This window comes from Schistocerca nitens, chromosome 5 (genome assembly GCF_023898315.1).
Source record: "Schistocerca nitens isolate TAMUIC-IGC-003100 chromosome 5, iqSchNite1.1, whole genome shotgun sequence".
In the NCBI taxonomy this organism is placed as follows: domain Eukaryota; kingdom Metazoa; phylum Arthropoda; class Insecta; order Orthoptera; family Acrididae; genus Schistocerca; species Schistocerca nitens.
In genome coordinates, this window is record NC_064618.1 from 514,758,052 (window position 1) to 514,780,636 (window position 22,585).

A 22,585-nucleotide genomic window follows, 5' to 3' on the forward strand; every position below is an offset into this window, starting at 1 on the left:
TGGCAAAACCGTTACACTCAGTACACATGCTTGCACCCTTCATTGTGTACTGTACACAGCTCTGAATCAAATAACTCGACCAAATTCTAATGTCGGTCACCAACGCACACTGTTAAAGTTCTTCTTGTAATACAGAAGCCCCTCTCCATGTATCTTCTCGATTCGGCCTTTTAATGTCTGAGAAAGACCCCAATCTCCCCCCTTGGCCTGATGTGCCTACACTCTGCGGCCGTTCCCCTCGGCGACAATTGGTGAATTCAATGCCCAGTTCAGCACATTAACTGTACAGTGGAGTTTGTACCTTTCTCCTCGGTTGACCACCACCTGACTCTCGTTCCATCCCTGTAGCTCCCACTGCGGCCACCGCGACGCCTCCGGCCCGCTTTGCCGTTTCAGACGAGTCGGGCCAATGGCCCAATTCAGTCCCGGCGCCACCCCTCGACTTGTCAGTCAATTGCCCCACGGCTAGCGAGGGAGGCTTTCCTTGACGTCACGGCACCTCCTGCTTCTCTATCGCCGCCTTGAAGCGCAGCTCATTACCTCAGCCTCGGCCTCCGACACTCAGCAGTCATGCACTGGGGTGACAGCTGGCGACGCGCCGCAGGCTTCCCGATCGCTCCCTGCGGTCACAGCAATGGCTTCCGAGAGACGTTTCCTCACTGGCAGCGGAGCAGGTCGCTGACCTCCAATATTTCGCGGCGAGCCAGCTCACCTCGGCACATCGACAGCTGCAGCACAAACGCCGCCGAGGCTGCCCCCTGACCAGAGACATGCGTCACTGCGATGGCCTATGCCGCCGATTTTAAATTCAAGGCGCACAAGGAATTTCCTTTTCCCTTTTCTTAGCTTGGATTCTTACGCATACTGGTAGACAACTGAAATTGCAGAGAAATTCAGTTTTAATTACACCATAGCAAAAACTACGACCGAACAGGTCTGAGAAGACCCAACGGTACTGGTCTACCTCCGTGGCATCCTCAGCCTATAGGCGTCACTGGATGCTGGTATGCCATTGTCAGTCTTTCAGTCTTTGTGACCGGAGTCTCTACTTTTTAGTCAAGTAGTTCCTCAATTTGCCTCACAAGGACTGAGTGAGCCCCACTTGCCAAAAGCGCTCAGCAGACCGGACGGTCACCCCTCCAGTTGCTAGCCAAGCCCGACACCGCTTAACTTCTGATGGGAACCGGTGTTACCACTATGGCAAGCCCGTTGCCTCAATTGCACCACAATGTACGTAAAATATGAAATAAAACAGGACGTCTCCTTCAGAGAGGAATCCATACACCACAGGTTTTCAGTTGGTTTGGACATAAATAAGAACTGCGATTGCTCGAAGGGAATTGATTTGTAGGCACCAAAGGGATCAGTTTGTGTCAGGTCGTCGTTTGCGGCCAGACTCACAAAAGGAGCCATTACCCAAACAAAGACCAAGCGTGAAACGTACTACGTCATAAAGTGTTACCAATCTGTCTGGATTAACAGGCAGAGAGCAACAATGAAAAGAGCAGCTTTTCGTAGTCTGGCAGAATGACACGTAATGGAGATCTTCACAGGTCAGTGGATGGGATATCGATGACATGAGCCCTATGCATGTTTTGCTCCGCCAGTCACGTGGTTTCTCAAATGGCTCTGAGCACTATGCGGCTTAACTTCTGAGGTCATCAGTCGCCTTGAACTTAGAACTAATTAAACCGAACTAACCTAAGGACATCACACACATCCATGCCCGAGGCAGGATTCGAACCTGCGACCGTAGTGTATGTGGTTTTTCTTTCTCACGACTGGAAAGCACAAGCACCTGAGTCTAATACATGTTTCGCTGTTTGTTTCCATTCATTTAATCGTCATCTAGCCGCAGAATGGACAATACCATTGGGGTTCTCAGACACAAGAACTACTGGTGCACACAGATATTGTTTTGGTTGTGGTCTTCTGTCCAAAGATTGGTTTGATGCACTCTCCTTGCCAATATATCCAACTAAACCTGCTCACTATATTGAAGCCTTGGTCTCGCTCTTCAATTCCCCCTCCCCTCCTCTCCCCCCCGCCCCCCACCACTTTCTGCCATTACAATATTAACAATTCCTTGATGACTCACAGTGTGTCCTACAAACTGATCCCTTCCTTTAGGCAAGTTGCGCTACGTGTTTCTTCTTTTTCCAATCCGATTCAGCAACTCCTCACTTGTTATTCGATCCGTTGTTGTTGTTCTGCTGTTTTTATGCTCTTCAGTCAGAAGATTGGTTTGATGCAGCTCTCCACGCTACTCTCCCTTGTGCATGCCTCTTCCTTTCCGATCTATCCACCTAGTGTTCAGCTTCCTTCGATAGCACCACGTTTCGACAGTTTCTGTTCTCTTCGATCGTGCACTTTTAAATTCTGTAGAAGCTCGACCTACTTACACAGGCTGGAGAAAAATTGTGTCACGAAATTTTGAACCAGGATAGCCAATGCCAACGGCAACCAAAATTACTAGTGTTGTGTAGGTCGACACGCACAATTTTTGAACTACGAAAACTTCGCACCACGCTCCGATTCGCCGCGTTATTGCCCTGTTGCCGTTCGTCGGTTGACGGGCAGCGCTATGGTTGTCGGTTCACACATAAAGAAAGGGACGTCAACCGACGAACGGCAGCAGGGCAATCCCACGGCCAATCGGAGCTCGTGGCCCCAAGTTTCCGTAGTTTAAAAATGGTATATGTCGAGCTACAGAACATTAATAATTTTAATTGATCCTGGCGTCAGCTATCTGGGCTTAAAGTTTCGTGACACAATTTTTCTCCACAGTGTATATTCCTTCAGAAAATACATACTAACACTTAATTTATATGATAAGTTAGATAATTCCTTTTTCAGAATTTCTTTTCTTGTTGTTGCCGTTGTTACTTCAGCCATCATAAGTTACACTCCTGGAAATGGAAAAAAGAACACATTGACACCGGTGTGTCAGACCCGCCATACTTGCTCCGGACACTGCGAGAGGGCTGTACAAGCAATGACCACACGCACGGCACAGCGGACACACCAGGAACCGCGGTGTTGGCCGTCGAATGGCGCTAGCTGCGCAGCATTTGTGCACCGCCGCCGTCAGTGTCAGCCAGTTTGCCGTGGCATACGGAGCTCCATCGCAGTCTTTAACACTGGTAGCATGCCGCGACAGCGTGGACGTGAACCGTATGTGCAGTTGACGGACTTTGAGCGAGGGCGTATAGGGGCATGCGGGAGGCCGGGTGGACGTACCGCCGAATTGCTCAACACGTGGGGCGTGAGGTCTCCACAGTACATCGATGTTGTCGCCAGTGGTCGGCGGAAGGTGCACGTGCCCGTCGACCTGGGACCGGACCGCAGCGACGCACGGATGCACGCCAAGACCGTAGGATCCTACGCAGTGCCGTAGGGGACCGCACCGCCACTTCCCAGCAAATTAGGGACACTGTTGCTCCTGGGGTATCGGCGAGGACCATTCGCAACCGTCTCCATGAAGCTGGGCTACGGTCCCGCACACCCTTAGGCCGTCTTCCGCTCACGCCCCAACATCGTGCAGCCCGCCTCCAGTGGTGTCGCGACAGGCGTGAATGGAGGGACGAATGGAGACGTGTCGTCTTCAGCTATGAGAGTCGCTTCTGCCTTGGTGCCAATGATGGTCGTATGCGTGTTTGGCGCCGTGCCGGTGAGCGCCACAATCAGGAATGCATACGACCGAGGCACACAGGGCCGACACCCGGCATCATGGTGTGGGGAGCGATCTCCTACACTGGCCGTACACCACTGGTGATCGTCGAGGGGACACTGAATAGTGCACGGTACATCCAAACCGTCATCGAACCCATCGTTCTACCATTCCTAGACCGGCAAGGGAACTTGCTGTTCCAACAGGACAATGCACGTCCGCATGTATCCCGTGCCACCCAACGTGCTCTAGAAGGTGTAAGTCAACTACCCTGGCCAGCAAGATCTCCGGATCTGTCCCCCATTGAGCATGTTTGGGACTGGATGAAGCGTCGTCTCACGCGGTCTGCACGTCCAGCACGAACGCTGGTCCAACTGAGGCGCCAGGTGGAAATGGCATGGCAAGCCGTTCCACAGGACTACATCCAGCATCTCTACGATCGGCTCCATGGGAGAATAGCAGCCTGCATTGCTGCGAAAGGTGGATATACACTGTACTAGTGCCGACATTGTGCATGCTCTGTTGCCTGTGTCTATGTGCCTGTGGTTCTGTCAGTGTGATCATGTGATGTATCTGACCCCAGGAATGTGTTAATAAAGTTTCCCCTTCCTGGGACAATGAATTCACGGTGTTCTTATTTCAATTTCCAGGAGTGTATTTTGCTGCCCAAGTAGTGAAACTCATCTGTTGTTTACAGCGTCTCATTTCTTAAGCTCATTCCCTCAGCACTACATGATGTAATTCGACCCATGTCGTTACCGTTGTTTTGTTATTGTTGCTATGCATCTTATAATCTCTTTTTAGACACTGCCTATTTCGTTCAACTACTCTTTGAATTCTTTTGCCACAAAGTTTTTATTTCTTCTCCCCGAACTCTAATTTCATTTCCAACTTTCTTATTTGTTTCTTTCAAAGCTTGCTCAACGTACAGATTGAATAACATCGTATTTCACTTCATTCTCAATTATGTCTTCCCTGTCACATCCTTCGACACTTATATACAAGTTGTAAATAACATTTCAGTCCCTGCATTGTATCCCTGCAATCTTCAAAATATCAAAGAATGTAGTCCAGCCACACTGTCAAAAGCTTCCTTTAAATGTATAAATGCTATAAACATCTATTTGTCCTTCTTCAGATTATCTATCAAGGTTAGTCACTGGGTCAGTGTTGCCTGAAGCAGTTAGCATAATTTTAAAAATTTACTCAACCATGATCACAATCACACAACGTGTTTCGAGAGCACGCTGTCATCTTGAGGTAAAATACACAAAAAGTTTTTTTAAAAAAGGCTAATACTTTTACATTAAAACAGACGAATGAAACAGTCTCTGTTTTACTTCACATTTAGTCCTTTTCACATTATGCAGTAACCGTTGACCTAACACAGTTGTTTCCTTTCGTACATCAACTTGTGCTGTAGTCCTGGAGTCACGTGGCTTATCCGCGTGGCCAGCACGTGCCTGGGCTGTGTGAGTGAGTGCGCGAATACGCTTCAGGAACATCGGCGGAAGCTGCCAAAGACTGGCGACGCTAATGACAGCGCATGTATACTAGCCACGCGGCTGACAAAGCCGCATGATGGCTTGTCCACAGCCACGTGGATTTCACGCGCCCGTACTCACTTGCATATGGGTTGCAAATTTCCAGTGTGCACCTGTGCGATACGCTTCACGTAGCGCTAGACTTGGGCGAAATTTATGCGAATGATAAATAACGAATACAGATATAAATTATTACTTGTTATGCATAAATAACAAATATTATTCGAAACATTATTAACTTACACGAATAAAAACACTTATTCGTCATCTCTGAATAAAAAGTGTTAAGAATAATAGGTAAATTTCAAAACTAATTGAAAATATGGCTACAGTTCCTTGTCATTTATTCAACGAATCTACTTTTAGTTTCTTTTAAACTAGTTTTCAGTACATCACGTTTTTGAAGTGACTCATCAGAAACTTTATTTGATTTACGTCTTTGCCAGCCAGGGTGGCCGAGCGGTTCTAGGCGCTACAGTCTGAAACCGCGCGACCGCTATGATCGCAGGTTCGTATCCTGCCTCGGGCATGGATGTGTGTGATATCCTTAGGTTAGGTAGGTTTAAGTAGTTATAAGTTCTAGGGGACTGATGACCTCAGAAATTGAGTCCCATAGTGCTCAGAGCCATTTGAAACATTTTTTTGATTTACGGAGAATTACTATTGTGACATTAAAGAAAACACGATCCATACAAGCAGCGCACTACTGAATTCGTGTATATTATAGCTTCAATGGATGACTTTAAACTTCTTAAGTAAAAATTAAGCAATCATCCATTCTTCTGTAGTGTTTTGCAAATGATTTATAGTAATTCCACTTTCACTGCACTTTTTAAATCACATTCCAAACAAAATCCTCTTTTCACACCGTACTGTCATTCGAAAGTAATTAACATTGACATGTCTTTGGCTATTATATGTCTGACGTTCGTTGATGTCTCTCTCGATCAAGGACAGAAACAGAGGTGAAGTACTTGCTTTTAACTTGTGGGTAAGACTTTGCTGTAACAATTGCAGCTGGTATGTTACTATCATCTCCTGACGCTTTCACAAGTTGCAAATGTACTGCAATATTACATATTCTTCTATGTGCTCAAACCCGTGCCTCTTCTAAAATTTTCAGTGTCTAAGATATGCGTAATTGTAGAGACAGATGTTGAATCAGAAAACCATTCCATATTTAACGGCAAGTTTACCCCCAGTTTGGATGACATTTGATATCCAGGCACATTCTATAAACGTTTTAGGAGACGTTAGATTAAAATGCTGCTGATGTTGGTCATTAGAAACCACTGAGTTCTTGCTTGGTTCACTCATTTTGTAGCTCTACAACCACGAATAGTAAAATTACATCAAGGAAACCCGCACATTCAATAGTGTTACTAAACTAAGAAAGATAATGAAGATTGAGAGTTTGTGATGGCTGTGTTCCCGTCGCTGGCTGCATACGTGGAGCTATTGAGCCATGTTAGCACTAGTAGCGGGAGACATATTGGCAGGCGCAGAGACAACTGAAGTGGGCCGAGTTTCTAGTGTAAGGGCTGTAACGGACTAGACTGGCTGTCTGGGGCAGTCAACTGACAATCGCTTTAAAGGTTCCTTTATTGTTTGTTAATTTCCTCCCTCCAAAAGGACGCATAAAATTTTCAGATAGTACACCAAATGCCTCTTCTCCGACAATGACACACAGAATTGGTACTCTCTCGTTTGACGTGCGGCTTTGCTCTGATATTCGTAAATTTTTGCTAACGAGATTCGTGTACAAAAATGGTTTCCTTAAAAATAGATGAGTCACTATACTTTCTGTATGCTCCAACATCTGAACTTATAGTCCACAACACATAAATCAAGTAAAACGATATGAAAATATTTTTTATTATTATATTAAAGTACATTTGTTATGAGAAAAATGCATAGCATATTTCACGTCCATCACGCTCAGCTGATCCGCAATGACTAATCGTCAGCTTTCTGACTAAATTGGTTGTATCACATTGCGGACGCCTTGGGCGTTACATCCCAAACTGCTGAGGCCGTCCGCCTATAGGCATTTTTATGTTCCACTTGTTACACTGTACATCAAGTAAAGCTGTGCTCAACTTGAAGGTTGGTTTCGGCACTACAGTGCCGTAATAGCCCTGGTGGTGTGCCCTTGACTTCCTCCCAGTTCTGGACAGAGTTATGATGTCAGTTAGAGGGGGATCTACATTTCAACAGGACATTATTGTCATTGTTGTTGGCGAAAGAAGCTATAAGAACAATGAAAGTCGTAGTACCAACCAGGATCGAACCGTAAGCCTACGTTTTCTAATCTGGAACTTAAACCTCTGAGCCAGGAAGGCACATTTCTGGATAAACCATCAGAATGTTATTTATCAAACAGAAAGTGCACTGAGCCAAGCGAACAAATAATAATTCTGCACTAGAAGTAAACAAAGAAAATTCGATGGCTCTATATGTTACTCGTTATTTAATTTACGTATTATTTATTGGCGAATAATTTTTTTTTGAATGCTCGACTTATTCCAATAACTATCTAGATAGAAATCTATTCGAATAATACCGATCTCTTTTCGCGACTACACCTCATGTTTCCTCTCTCTTTCTCTTAATATAGTTAAATGTAACGAGTCCTGCTACTTCTTTCACTCGATTTTCTCACGAAAGCCTACGTTGTAGCTGGATTGAACTTTTTTTGTCAATTATAATCGAAGACGACAATTACAGTTGTCGCATTTCTCAACGTAAATCTTTTTATTTTGGTCTGTTCACAATACGTATAAATGTCGGCGCAATTTTAGTTCAAATGGTTCAAATAGCTCTGAGCACTATGGGACTCAACTGCTGTGGTTATCAGTCCCCTAGAACTTAGAACTACTTAAACCTAACTAACCTAAGGACATCACACACATCCATGCCCGAGGCAGGATTCGAACCTGCGACCGTAGCAGTCCCACGGTTCCGGACTGCGCGCCTAGAACCGCGAGACCACCGCGGCCGGCGATTTTAGTAACTGACTGAAACCAAGCATTAATTTTTCAGTTATTATTTCACGGAAATACACAGTTCCGCTTGTGAAACAATGACCCTCAATAACGTTCAGCATTCGGTTATCACTTCAATTTTCTTTACAACCTGCTAATACTAAAATCGGTCATTTTAGGAACAGCGTAACATCACATTTTATGCAAAATGAGTCATTTATGTACAGCGCTTCTTTAAGGGTAGCCGCATCATTCTGTATAGAACGAAGTAATTTTCATCTACCTGTTTATGTTTTTTTGTGTGCGGTAAGTTTGTGTTAGTTTTAGAAACAGCGTAGCTTCTGTAGTTCTGGTGTTTCTAATATTAAAGTGATTCTGTTGGCAGTGCTGTGTTATCTGTTTATTCTAGTAATTGTCATTGTCGAAGTACTCTACAGATTTGTCTTTCAGATAGCAGAACGTTCTTGGTCTTGGTTATCTTATTTGATTACACCGTGCAGGTTGGTAGCAGTTTTATCTTAAAATTGTACGATAGAGAAAAACTACACAAAACTAAACAGGTGTGTGAAGAATGAAGCTGAGTACAAGGGCGAGGTGATTAAAATAATAGCATGTGTTGAAGGAAGTGAATACATAGAATATGCAGCGTAAACAATTTCGCAAAGAAAAACAGTTGGGAAATACAGTTCCGAGAAAGCATGTTTTGATAATGTTGATATGTTTCGTCAGGCATCTTTGTTGCTACATTTAATAATTTCAAGAGCAAAGAAGAATAGTGAGCCGTGTATCGACTCGTGCTACACCTGGTGTTTAGATTGCATTCGTTTTCCTTTTCTTCCCCTGACATGTTTGTTTGATGTGTTGTCTGTCATTAAGTGGCTGCTTCGTTGTCCTTTCCCTCTGCTGTCGATATCTGCGTTTTTGCTTCCGGGAAACTGCTATGAAGGAAGGGAGATCTTTGACCGGTTGTAACCTCGGGTTGTGGCGCGGAAGTAGTGGCGTTGCGCGCAGAGAGTGTGGTGGACATGGGAGGGAGTGTGCCTCTCCAGCGCGAAGCAGGCGTGGTCGGTTGCACCGAGTCGCCACGTAATGTTATGTCGGTTGTGTGTAACGAGCGGGTCGAGTTGACGGAAGAGCTCCCCGCGTGTTGGTTGTATACAGAATCGCCCCACGGGTAGTTGCTGTTCATTTCGCCTTGGTGGAACGTTAACAAGCTTCTTTAAATCCTCTGTTTCAACACTGGAGTTTAAAAGGAGACAACTAACATGAAGAAACGGTCACTACCCTTCAACGTTGCAGAGAAGACGTGAACTCCGGTGACAGACCGTGTTGTCGCGTGACCGTGGCGTGTTGGGTACGCTGGCGACGCGTGCGCGGTCAGATGTGTGGATCCTTACCATCGGAGGTCGTGTACTGCCTGTTCGAGCATAATTACAAGTTAAGTTCGTGGAAGGTCTCATCATTAAGTAATAATTTTGTGTAACCAGTGTCTCTTCTGCCTTGTGACATCCGGCGACCGGGTTTCCTGTCCCTGGCACCGGTGTAATTGAAAACAGTGACCTTTCCTCCTCCTCTCGTTACTGTCCGATGGGAGGTGTAGTTTTGCAAGTTTAACTGTTTCGCTATTCTGCCGTGTGTTATGAGTAAATTCATGCTTGTTGTTGGTTGATCATGTGGTCGCTCATTCAGGACTGTGTGGTGTAATGTTTCCTTGCACGAGGTTAGCTCCAATTCTGTCAGCAAGTTAAGCCCTCTTATAACAACTTTTCGCTGGCTAAAAGTCGGTGCAGTGACCAGCCTGAGAGTAGCAATTGTGTTTACGGGCGTATTTAAATTGGTCAGTATCCTGTCTAGCCTGAGCATCCCTGAGTGGGTGATTTGTGGCCGCCTTACACGGGCCCGTCATATCTGTTATGTTCTAATGATATTCCAGGACACTTTTGTTTGAATTTTTTTAAATTCCTCCAAGTTTGTAAATTCCTTTTATTGCCATTAATCGTGTGTTTGCTGAGACTTGTTTAATTTTTTTAACGACTGTGTTGGTAGCTTCACTACCTCACCGTACTTTATTAACAAAGTTCTGTATTTACTTTAGAAGCCTGTTTACTAATGTTCTTAAAATTTTTTGTAAATTGTTGTATTGCTATAAATTACTTTGTTTGGCGTTAGCAGCGTGTTTTGAAAGGTAGTTTATTGCCGTACTGCTAGCATCTATGTTAAAAAACATTTTCTTAACTGTTATATTGCTATAAATTACTTGATTGCCGTTAGCCGCGTGTTTTAAAAGGTTGTTTATTGCCGTACTGCTAGCTTCTGTGTTTTTTTTTAATTTTTAAATTGTTGTATTGCTATAAATTCCTTGATTCCCGTTAGCGGCGTGTTTAAAAGGCTGTTTATTGCCGTACTGCTAGTTTCCGTAAGATACGAATAAAACATCTGTGAAAATCTCAACTCGACAGTAAACTACTAGAAATTTGGCCCCGTTTCCCAACTTGTGGGGTGGCTAGTACTAACCGTAACCACTGTGTGTGTCAAATAGGTTATATACAAGATCTCACCGTATGTTACAACGTTAAAAGACCATAGTCACAGTTTAGTACTTCATCATACTCAACGATGAAAGAAAGTCCGTGATCTCAAGGGTGACAGTAGACTCCGTCGTCTAAGAAAATTGTTGATCACTGGTAAGCCTCCATTTGCTTTAAGAGGAAAGAACCCCCCCCCCCCTCCCACCCCTTCACTAAATTCGAAACCGCTCGAAATGAAGATGCTCTTTCATCAACATATTCGGTCTTTTCCAAGAAAACAGACTCATTTTTCCTCTTAGGTTAAAAATTACCTTGATGCAAAGTTAAATGTGAAAATCGTGTTACAGATGTTTAAGAAAAAGCATCCTGTCGTAGACATTACAAAATCCAGCACTGAGGCTTTTGTCAAAGCGCGATGGAATTTATCTTCCAAAACGTGGATGTGAAAGTCAAAAGTAGCTGGGAAGCATATAGGTACTATGGTAGACGTTGAAGATCTAACTAAATTCAATTTGTGGCCTCCTCTACATAAGAAGACAGTAAATTCACTAGAGAACGAACATCTTCCAAGAGACAACCATACTGCATTATAAATATCAACATTAAGGCATTTCAAGTACCCATATTGACTGTCAGGGGCTGTAGTTGCATCACCGTTCATCAACACAGCAGTGGAACATAATTCATCCTGCGGGGTACTGGGAAGTAAAATGTGTGTTCAACGCAAACAAGAGCGGCTGTCAAACGCTGGAGCTAACACATGCTAACAAGAACATCTTGCAGTAAAATATCAGAAATTTTGCTTGGAAATTTTGCACAATCATTGATAATTTGATTTTATTGTTTTCAGTCTTGCGTTTGCATCATAAGATTGCATCATAAGATTATTTTTGTTGCGTAATTTAAAAGAAAGTTAGATGCCTCTAATTAATGTTAATGTTAACGTCAATATATTACTAAAGTCATACGTTTGTATAAGTTTGTAGTATAAATCAGTTTTTATATCTTTCATAGCTGTTGAAAGTAAAATTATTATAAAGCTGTGTACAATAGCACGTTGCAGTGGTAAGTTTTCACAAACATTCTAGTTAATTTTAGAAGAAACGTAGGCCCTATCACTTTTATCACTGTTGCGGCTGGATCTACTATGGGTTGGTGATAATATTATATGTTGTGACTACGAAGTCTTTCGCGATGGAGTCCTTGCATAAAAAGTTCTCGGTTTACTTGCCGCGTCAAATTTGGATAAAATCCCAAGCTTTCGATGACTACCTCCGTCATCTTCGTCAGGGGTAAAACTGACTGTCGTGGACCGGTGAGGCTTCCGCTTATATAAGCAGTGGACGGCTTCTCATTGGCTGGATGATGTCACGGTGAAACCGGCGCGTACTGAGGTGGCGGCCTCTATATCCATAGTTTCTATTGCGCGCTTTATCCAGCGTTGCTTGCAGCGCCATCCATCGCAACCGAGGGAGAACTGCGAGGAATGTAAGAAGTCTCCCTCTGCGCTCTTTCTTTATCAATTCCGCGCTTCTATGCATTGCTGAGTGCATAACCGGAGTCACTGTCGAAATTATTTTCATAGAGTCTAATTTCAACTGCTTCCCTGATGACAGAGTCCCAATAGTTTGAAGCGTGAGCAAGTAGTCTTGTTTCATCGAATAAAATCTTATGTTTATTTAACAAACTGTGCTCAGCCACCGCTGATTTTTCTAGGTACCTGTATTTCAGGTGACGCTGATGTTCCACACAGCGATCGGCAACAGTTGTTATAGACTGGCCCACATAATTTTTCCCACACTCACAAGGAATGCTGTAAATTCCCGGTACTCTCAGGCCAAGATTATCTTTCACGGGTCGCAGCATTTCCTTAATCTTCCTGGGTGGCCGGAAGACTGGTCTGATTCCCTGCTGGTTCAGGACTCTGCCGATCTTGCTGGTCCTTACACCGCAGAATGGTAGCCGCGCGATGTGTTGGTCCTCTTGATCTATTCGAACAGCGTCCTTCCTTGGTTTCTTCGTCAGTGTAGATCTGATATCACGATCGGAATATCTATTTTTTATGAATACCGTCGTTAGATGGTTAATCTCGGAGCAGAGATGATCCTTGTCCGAAATACTCCTTGCTCTGTGTACCAAGGTATTCAGCATGGCTCTCTTCTGAGCTGGGTGGTGAAAACTACGTGCGTTTAGATATAAATCTGTATGCGTCGGTTTTCTGTTCACAGAATGTCCGAGACGTCCATCTGATTTTCGCTCCACCAGCACATCTAAGAAGGGTAACTTTCCATCCTTCTCCACCTCTACTGTAAATCTTATGTTCTGATGTATACCATTCAAATGATCAACAAACTGCTGCAGTGACTCCTTGCCATGTGGCTTGATTAAAAATGTATCGTCAACATACCTGAAAAAGCAGGACGGACGTAAGGGAGCATTGTTCAACGCTCGTTCTTCGAAATCCTCCATGAGGAAGTTAGCTATGGCTGGTGACAGTGGCGAACCCATGGCTGTTCCGTCAGTCACATTATATGTTAATATAAATATGTTATGTTATATGTTAACATAAATATTATATGTTAATATAAATTATACTCTTTAAAATACAATAAGCAACTTTTGATATGCGTTGAACTTATTTATAAAAATAGTTTATTACATTTCCTGAAAATATGCACTTATGGAGTTACGCTCTTTCTAAAATGACTGCTTTACTTTGTGAATCTCAAGTATAAGCATGGCACACACCTTCTCCATACAGCTAAACAAAAATTCGAATTCAAAATGCATTTGAACGCTTGCCAGGAACATTAGTGCAGGTACGCTGTGTCGAAGCTGTATAGACTGATAAGAGAGAATATTATGACCGCCGACCTACTACCAACATAAACTCAATGGCAGCGTCATCTGCCGAAGAATGACTGCTGCTGAGACACAAGCATGAGGCATGAAGTATTAGTGAGCGTGTTGTCCGTGTGCAGAACGCGGAAGGCATGTGATCTATCTTACTGATGGCCCAGAGGCTCAGCACGAGCATTACGGAAACTGCATGATTTGTCAGGTGATCGAGGAGTGCTGTGTTGAGTGTCCTGAATACAAGGTGAACATGTGCCCAGGCGTCATTACATATGTCGAACGTCGTAGGCGGGGCAGACTGGTAAAAAGAGACAAGCGGTGAACTGTGGCAGCACTGACATCAGACTTCAACGCTGGGAAGACTACAGGTGTGTCTGAACACACAGTGCACCGAACGCTCATAACGATGGGCCACCGCAGCCTATAATACTCCACGACATGGGCATCTAGGACTGATATGGGCTCGCGAGCCGGCTGGTGTGGCCGTGCGGTTCTAGGCGCTTCAGTCTGGAACCGCGTGACCGCTACGGTCGCAGGTTCGAATCCTGCCTCGGGCAGGGATGTGTGTGATGTCCTTAGGTTGGTTAGATTTAAGTAGTTCTAAGTTCTAGGGGACTGATGACCACAGATGTTAAGTCCCATAGTGCTCAGAGCCATTTGAACCTTTTTTTTCTTTTTTTTTTTTTTTTTTTTTTTTTTTTGGGGCGCACGATCGGCACTGGACGCTGGCTCAGTTTCAGAGCGTTGAATGGTCTGACGAATCCCGATACCTTTTCATCACGCCAATTGGGGGGGGGGGGGGGGGCGAGCGCGAATCCGTCGTCTCCCTGGAACAGCTCCTTGACACCTGTACTGCGGAACAGAGAGATGTTGGTGGCGGCTTCATTATTCTCTGAGGAACATCCACGTGGGCATTCATGAGTCCAGATGAGGTCGTGCAAGGTACCATGACGGCTAACAAGGAGTATCAGACACTGGTTGCAGGCCACTTACACGCATTCATGGCTATCATAATTCCAGATGACAGCTTTTTTCAGCAAGATAATTCACCGTGTCACAAAATCAGGAGAGTGACTGAGTGGTTTGAGGAAAACATTTGGCAGTTTCAGATGATGTGCTGGCCCCTAGACTCACCAGATCTGAACCCAATCGCAGAAATCTGGGATTAATTGAACGTGGCGACAGAGGTCAACCCCCCTTCCCCCGACCCGGAATTTACGTGAATCAGATGACTTGTGTATGCAGATGTGATGCCAAGTCCCCCTCAGCGACCTACCACGGCGACGATGCGTCGCCACTGTTCTCCATGCCAAAGGCAGTCATACTAGCTATTAGGTAGGAAGTCACAGTGACCTGGCTGATCAGTGTAGATAGAGTCTACGTTTTCTTACCCACGTGGCGAGGGGGTGCAGCTGTTGCCCATCGCTCAGTGAGTGAGCACCGCGTGATACCGAGTGAGTGAACTGTCAGCTGTGTGCTTCCAAGTGCGCGTTCATAGCGTTTGATGTAGACGAACGCTGCTCACATGGTTTCGCCAATCGGATGCCGTGCTCTGTCTGCTACGATTGGCTGTTTGCAGACCTGATGGGCACAGCACAGTTCACAGATCGCGTAAAATGCACATGAATACAGGTGACATGTTTCTACACCACTACGACAATAATCGCAAACAACGTAGCGCACTGCTCACTCGTGTCACTGCTGAGCCAGAACACTGGTCAGCGTTTTCCAGTAGACTCGCAGCAGAATACGAGTCTCTCTAGACAGCCGTTCAAAGTACCTGTTTTGCTTACATTACATCAAACACGGTTTTGCTGGCTTTCATAATCTCTTGTGTTTGATTATTTGCACACGATTCATCTTAGAAATGCCACAACTACTTCTCCACAAATCCAGTTCCAAAACCGTTAGCCACTCTCCTTTATCTAGCTCCCATGTTCTTGCGCAGTCTGTAAGAGTACCATATGGTGTGTGTATAAAAGACTCGCTTTTTGTAGTAGTGTCATTCCAGCGAGGAGCGTGTACAAGCCAAAATGAGGCCCACAAAGGATCTGAGAAAGGCCACCAATGAGGCATGGCAGAAATCTGGAGAAGACAAAGAAAGGACGGTGGAGACTGGCTGTGCAAACGACACTGTGAACATAAAGATACAGACAATAAATAAATTAGTGAGATAAGCACAGAAGAATAAACGACGTATTATCACAGGTTGTTTACATAAGACTAAGCCCATTACTTACAGTCGACACTGTATAAAGACGAGAGAGAAGAGAACTCCAGATGAAGTACGCGCAAACGTAAAATATATAACGAATGGCGAAGTCCTTGCTCCAGGTAACTTAATTATCTGAGTTATAAAGACAGCATCAAAGGTACTACAAAAATTTCAGTAAGCTTACCGTGTAAAATACTTTCTCTGTGGGCTTCTTTGCATAAATGTTGTGACTAACCTGTACAGTACTTGTCCACCGTCTCTTATAATAACAATAGACACGGGAACGGTGCTTTAGAACATGAGACATCAGATGACCTGCCTCTGTCAGAAATACCGTCAGCTTTCGCGACGCTCCGAACAGCGACAGAGTGCTTAAGACTATGAATATGAAGTAACGTAAGGTGAATAACATTACTCTTCCTAACATTAGAAAAGAAACAATATAAAATAAAATGTAATTTAAGTCTTGTAACCATATTTTCTTTCTCGAATTACAGTTTAAAAGGTTATAAACACAAAAGTTTAGTAAAAAATGGAAAATATAGCCCCTGCTATGTAGAGTTCGTTTGTGGAACTGTTACAGTACTATAATTAGCCTTCATCGTTTATCCTGTTCTACCTTTCTGATTTATGATGGAAGTTCTTACAAAACGTATGTAATTTCATAAATTAATGTACGGAGATTCCATACAGGTACGACAAAATTTGATACAATAACCGGTTACTAAGATTTTTAGAGTACTTTAACGCAAATACAACGTCTATATTAGCTTCGAAGCACGAAATGTATGAATTTATTATTCGAAATAATACTGAATGAAAGTGGAAGTTAATACGTAAACTTCTTTCTTGTTTATTAATGATATTATGAAATTGTAGCTGTTGAATTATTAATAAATGTGAAAATATTTACATCCTTACTGTATATTACACTGTTGTGGAAACGTTTCTCTCTAGTCAGTGTGTTACATAATCTTTGTCCCTCAGTGCTATCGTCACTACACGACACACCTATTGTTCACCGTTACTGTAGGAATCCTTTAGCGCCATGTCTACGGGTTCCCTCTCAAGTCCGTCTGTCGCTCCGTGAACTGTACTCTTCCAATGCCTGGTAAACGACAACCTCCAGTGGCGCCTCCAGCCCGTTTTCCCATTCTACACTTCCGCCTCACCCACAACTCAGGAGGCTCATTACATCTTACTACGGGGATATGGGTGTTTCACTCAGCTTTCAATGGCGCCTGCGCAATAACTTTCGCAGCTAGACGGCAAGTAGGCTGATAACAGCGGGCACTAGTGAGGTCCCATGTCTAGATTAGATGTCGCACCTGGCAGCCGCAGACAAACAGAGCACGCAAGCCCTGCCAGCTGGACCGTCCATTAATCTCCCACTGCTGCATCCACGTCAGTGCATATGGCTTTTACCAGCAGGGAAGTTCCGGGTGTGTGAGGGGACCACTTTATTTTGTATCCCCCTAACGATACAATGGATTAATCTTGCACTCGACACTAAGAAAATTGCTTATTAATAAAGAAAATTGAACCTTGAATTTACTTTCAAAATCTTTTCTTAAACAATTTATTTACTAACGATTCATCAAGAAAAGTAACACATTTAATTACACTATGTGAGCGTGGAAGTAGTTGCCAGTGGGTAACTGATGAAAACAAATTTCTTTCAACAAATGGAAATTTTATTCCTAAGAACCCTTCCTTAAAAAAATAGATTTAAAAATTATAATCAGAAAGCACCCTCTAAATATCAAGTTACAATTAATTCAGATGCCGAATTTTTTTTTTTTTTACTGTATGATCTTTCGGGCTGAGAACATTGCCGCTCCCTGTTAACACGGCCGTAGTCACGACCGCTTACAACAACCTCTGAAAGACTATACTGGTGCAAATCCCCAACACACCAGATTACTTTAAACTAAAAATGTTAACAACTCACGCAAACACATAAACTGTGCACCCCTTAGGAGGGATGGAAATGGTACAAAACACTCACATTAAAAGAAATTACTTGCCACCGAAAGTGCAACTTGTTTTTAAAAAGAAAACTCTTAGGGTGGAAGGGTGGTACTTTATATACTAAAATGACCATTTAATAAAAACCCATGAAATACAGTCTTAGATAAAATGTACAAACATGCTCTACATTACACACATACCGCCTCTCAAGATGATAGGCAAGATAAAAACATATTTCAGGAATTCGGCCTTTACACCTTAAGCAATAAAGTCGTTAACACCAAATCCGACAAACATGAAAGAGGCAGCTATTAACGTATGGCAGACTGACAGACAGACAGACAGAGAGACAGACACTAACTGCCTAACAAATGCGGACGGGAGACAGACGAGCAAGCTGGGGACGAGAGTCTGACCAAGAAAGTAAATGAAACAACACATCACGAATCACTTAAGTTCTAATAAACTGCGATGTCTGGCGAAGACCTGGCGCAACACCCCCAAAACGCTCTCCCGAACCGTCCGCTGCCAGCCGCTTCAACGGACGCAGGAAGTCGCACCGATCTCCCGTCTCACGGCGTCGCAGATAGGACCGGCCAGACCGATGTCGTGGGTTGGCTCCTATTGCTCTCGCGTCGGCCGCGAAGCCACTACCCCTCGCTATACGGGGCGGCCCACTGGACTGACGTGGCGACCTCACATGCGTCGACGTTCAAGACGGACAAGTCATCTTGTGTCCCAGTGTGTGACCGACCAACCGATCGATCCAACCGCCAATGACGATTTCCGGAACAAACTAGAGCAGACTGGCGGCCTAACACATACTAGCATTCCTGACGACAGACAGACACTGACTGCCCCGCACTGACCTGACTGACCAACTGACTGGCGAGTTTTTTTTCCTTTATTGATTTTGAATTCCCCCCGAAGGGGGCGGGCTGGCAGCAACTTAGTACGCTGCTCTACAGGCTACAGACTTTTTTAAAAAACGGGAGAAGAAAAGAAACAAGAAAAACAGGCGATAAAACGGTGACTTAAAGTGTAAAATGGCGGAAAAATGCGGAAAGTTAAAACAGAAAGCAAAAGGGGTTGGCAATGTTAATAAAATACACAGGGATCAGACAAGTAACATAGTAGACACACAATTAAAAACCACAGCGACAGTCTGGTTTCTTTTCGCAAGAGATAAAAAATCACACCCAGCGACAGTATGATGGCCGTTTGCAACACTTCCCAAAAGACACACACACAACACTCACTGTAAAAACACTCACTATAAAACACTGCACGGAAATGGCGGCACAAAGATGACACTCCCGAGCCAAAGGCAGATGGGGGGGGGGATCTGGAGGAGGGGGAAAAACAAGGAGGGAGGAGAGGAAAAAACGAAAAGGGGGGAACCAAGGAGGGAGAGGACTCGTAAGGGGGGAGAGGGGCAGGGCAGACGTGAGAGGGAATGAGAAGAGGCAGAGGAGGGAAATGCAAAAGGACTCAGGGGTGAGAAGGGGGCAGAGAGAGGGGAGGTGGGGAAAAAAGAGGGTGGAAGGGGGGGAGAGGGAGCCCAGGAAAAGGACAGAGGAAAGGAGGGGGAGTGAGGATCAGAGTTGAGAGGAGGGATTGTGGTGTCACCACCAGACACCACACTTGCTAGGTGGTAGCCTTTAAATCGGCCGCGGTCCGTTAGTATACGTCGGACCCGCGTGTCGCCACTGTCAGTGATTGCAGACCGAGCGCCGCCACATGGCAGGTCTAGAGAGGCGTCCTAGCACTCGCCCCAGTTGTACAGCCGACTTTGCTAGCGATGGTTCACTGACAAATTACGCTCTCATTTGCCGAGACGATAGTTAGCAGAGCGTTCAGCTACGTCATTTGCTACGACCTAGCAAGGCGCCATTATCATTTGCTGTTTATCTTGTGATGCATGTACCGTCAGACCGATGTTCACCAATTATGGATTAAAGTTAAGTATTCAAGAAGCTATGTACTTTACTTGCTAGTCTCAATTACTTTACCTGTTCCAGACCTCACGCCAGTTTAAATGCGTGCCCTTCGGCCTCCCGTCCTAGTGGATTCGCTGTCTTTCCAGTCCACAAAAGTTGACGACAAGGATTTTGCGTTCGTCTTGCTGTTTCCCTAATTTACTTGTGTCATGGCTTCGCCACGATCTCCAGATGTACTGTCCGAATTTTATCGCTTGCAGAACCAGCAGACGCAGGCCTTATTGGATGCACTTGGACAGCTCGTCCAGGGTCAACGTGCAATGCAAAACGATGCAGCAGCTGCCGCTTCACCGCTCACGCAGCCACAGCACACCACCTTTTCGTCCTTTTGATGCGGCACTGGAAAGTTGGACGGAGTGGTCACGCCAATTTGGATTCCATCTCGCCGCCTACAGAATTCAAGGTAATGAGCGGCAGCCTTTATTATTATCGTGTGTCGGAGTGTCCACGTACCGTGTGATAGTCAAATTGTTTCCCTGACGCGACATAGCAACTCTGTCCTACGAAGAAATTTTGTCTCCATTAGATGCATATTTCAAAGAATCAGCCAATGTAGTTGCCAAACGGTATACATTCTTTCGTACAAAACGTATGGCCGGTCAGACTAATAGGGAGTGGGTTGCAACCTTGCAAGGCCTTACTAGGGATTGTGCTTTTGAGTGTGAATGTGGACTCCCTTATTCAGATACTATGGTACGTGATGCAGTTGCACAGAACGTTTCTGATGTTCGTATACGGGAACAGATTTTGAAACTAGTCAATCCCTCCCTTGAACAAGTGATGGACATATTGGATCAGCAAGACACACTTGACTTTGCTCAGGAAGCATTTGAAATTTCGCCGCTCGTGTGTCAGGTTAACCGGCCCGCCAGGCGAGCTGCACAGAACAGTAAACAGCCCTCGCGCCCGTCCGCGCAGCTGCCGCAAAGCTCTCCGCCACGTGTGCCGCGCAAGCAAGCAAATGCAGTGCTAAAATCATGCCCGCGGTGTGCTACTAGACATTCGCGTGAGAATTGCCCGTCATGCCAGGCTATTTGCTTTTTCTGTAACAAAAAAGGACATGTTCAAAGTGTTTGCCAGAAAAAGCTCAGATCGGACACTCACAACCATTCCAGGCCCTTTGCTTCGCGCCGGCATCGAACCAAGAATACTCGGGCTCGTGCACCTTTGCCCATGGAAATTCATGTAGTTCATTCCACTCCGCCCAGTGCCACTCTCTCTAACAGTGACTGTGTTCGTCCCACACATAGTGTGCGTCGAAATCGCCGGAAATCCCGTCAAGTCGCAAGTGCTTCTGTACCAGTGGCAGTTCATGTTGCACGAGACAGTCGCTCTTGTCGTCAGCAGGACAATAAACTTTTTGTAGACTTGGACATTAATGGCAACGTGATACCATTCCAGCTCGATACCAGAGCTGCAGTTTCATTGATCAATCACGTCACGTACAAACAGCTGGGCACAACTCCGTTGCGTGCTGCAAATGTTAAGCTAACTACATATTCAGGTCACGGGCTCCCTGTGTTAGGACAGTGCAGCCTTCTTGCAACATACAAAGGACAAACAAAACTTGTGTCATTTTACGTCCTTCGTTCTTCTTCTGCAGTGAACTTGTTTCATTTAGATTTGTTTCAGTTGTTTAACTTGTCTATAGTCAATCGGGTCCTATCAGTGAACCAGACTGTGCCTTCAGACAGTGTTTCTCGTCTATGTGAAGAGATTGCAGACGTTTTTGCACCTGGCCTTGATTGCGCTAAGAACTATAAAGCACATTTGGAACTGAAAGTAAACGCGCAACCGAATTTTTTCAGAGCGCGCAATGTCCCCCACGCATTGCTTGATGAGGTCGCACGAACATTAAACGATTTGGAATCACAAGGTGTACTTGAACGTGTGCAGGCTTCTCTCTGGGCATCACCCTTAGTAATTTTGCAAACACCTTCCGGAAAATTGAGACTTTGTGTGGACTTCAAGGCAACAGTGAATCCCCAACTAGTGACTGCAACTTTTCCTTTACAAACTGTGCCCGGGGAAATATTTTTCGAAGTTGGACCTAGCAGATGCGTACTTGCAAATACCGGTGGACGAAGAATCCCAGCGCGTTTTAGTGGTTAACACGCAACTTGGTTTGTACCGATTCAAACGATTGCCATTCGGGTGTGCATCCGCCCCTGCATTGTTTCAGCAATATCTGCAAACAGTTGGTGCGTCGGTCCCTACTGCAGCAAACTATCTGGACGATATTGTGATCTCCGGAAAGACGGAAGAAGAACATTTAGCCAATCTCAGAACATAATTTCAGGTCTTGCGACAAAATGGTCTTCGCCTGCGGAAGGACAGGTGTGTGTTTTTTGCTCGTGACTTACCCTATCTGAGAGATGTACTCAATGCCCAAGGAATACATCCCAGTCCAGAGCACCTCCGTGCCATACAAGACATGCTTCGCCACAGAATTTGAAGCAGCTACAGAGTGTGCTGGGAAAAATCAATTACTATCATAAATACACTCCTGGAAATTGAAATAAGAACACCGTAATTCATTGTCCCAGGAAGGGGAAACTTAATTGACACATTCCTGGGGTCAGATACATCACATGATCACACTAACAGAACCACAGGCACATAGACACAGGCAACAGAGCATGCACAATGTCGGCACTAGTACAGTGTATATCCACCTTTCGCAGCAATGCAGGCTGCTATTCTCCCATGGAGACGATCGTAGAGATGCTGGATGTAGCCCTGTGGAACGGCTTGCCATGCCATTTCCACCTGGCGCCTCAGTTGGACCAGCGTTCGTGCTGGACGTGCAGACCGCGT

The 22,585-nt window shown here is 44.8% G+C and overlaps 1 protein-coding gene across 1 annotated transcript in view; it reads left to right on the plus strand.

Moving 5' to 3' along the window:
• The first annotated feature begins 1,537 nt into the window (after window positions 1-1,537).
• Window positions 1,538-22,585, plus strand: part of LOC126260563 (solute carrier family 2, facilitated glucose transporter member 6-like) — a 107,970-nt gene continuing 86,922 nt past the window's right edge. Inside the window, exon 1 of the mRNA XM_049957897.1 lies at window positions 1,538-1,553. Coding sequence (XP_049813854.1) covers window positions 1,538-1,553 — 16 coding nt within the window. The remainder of the gene's footprint in view (window positions 1,554-22,585) is intronic.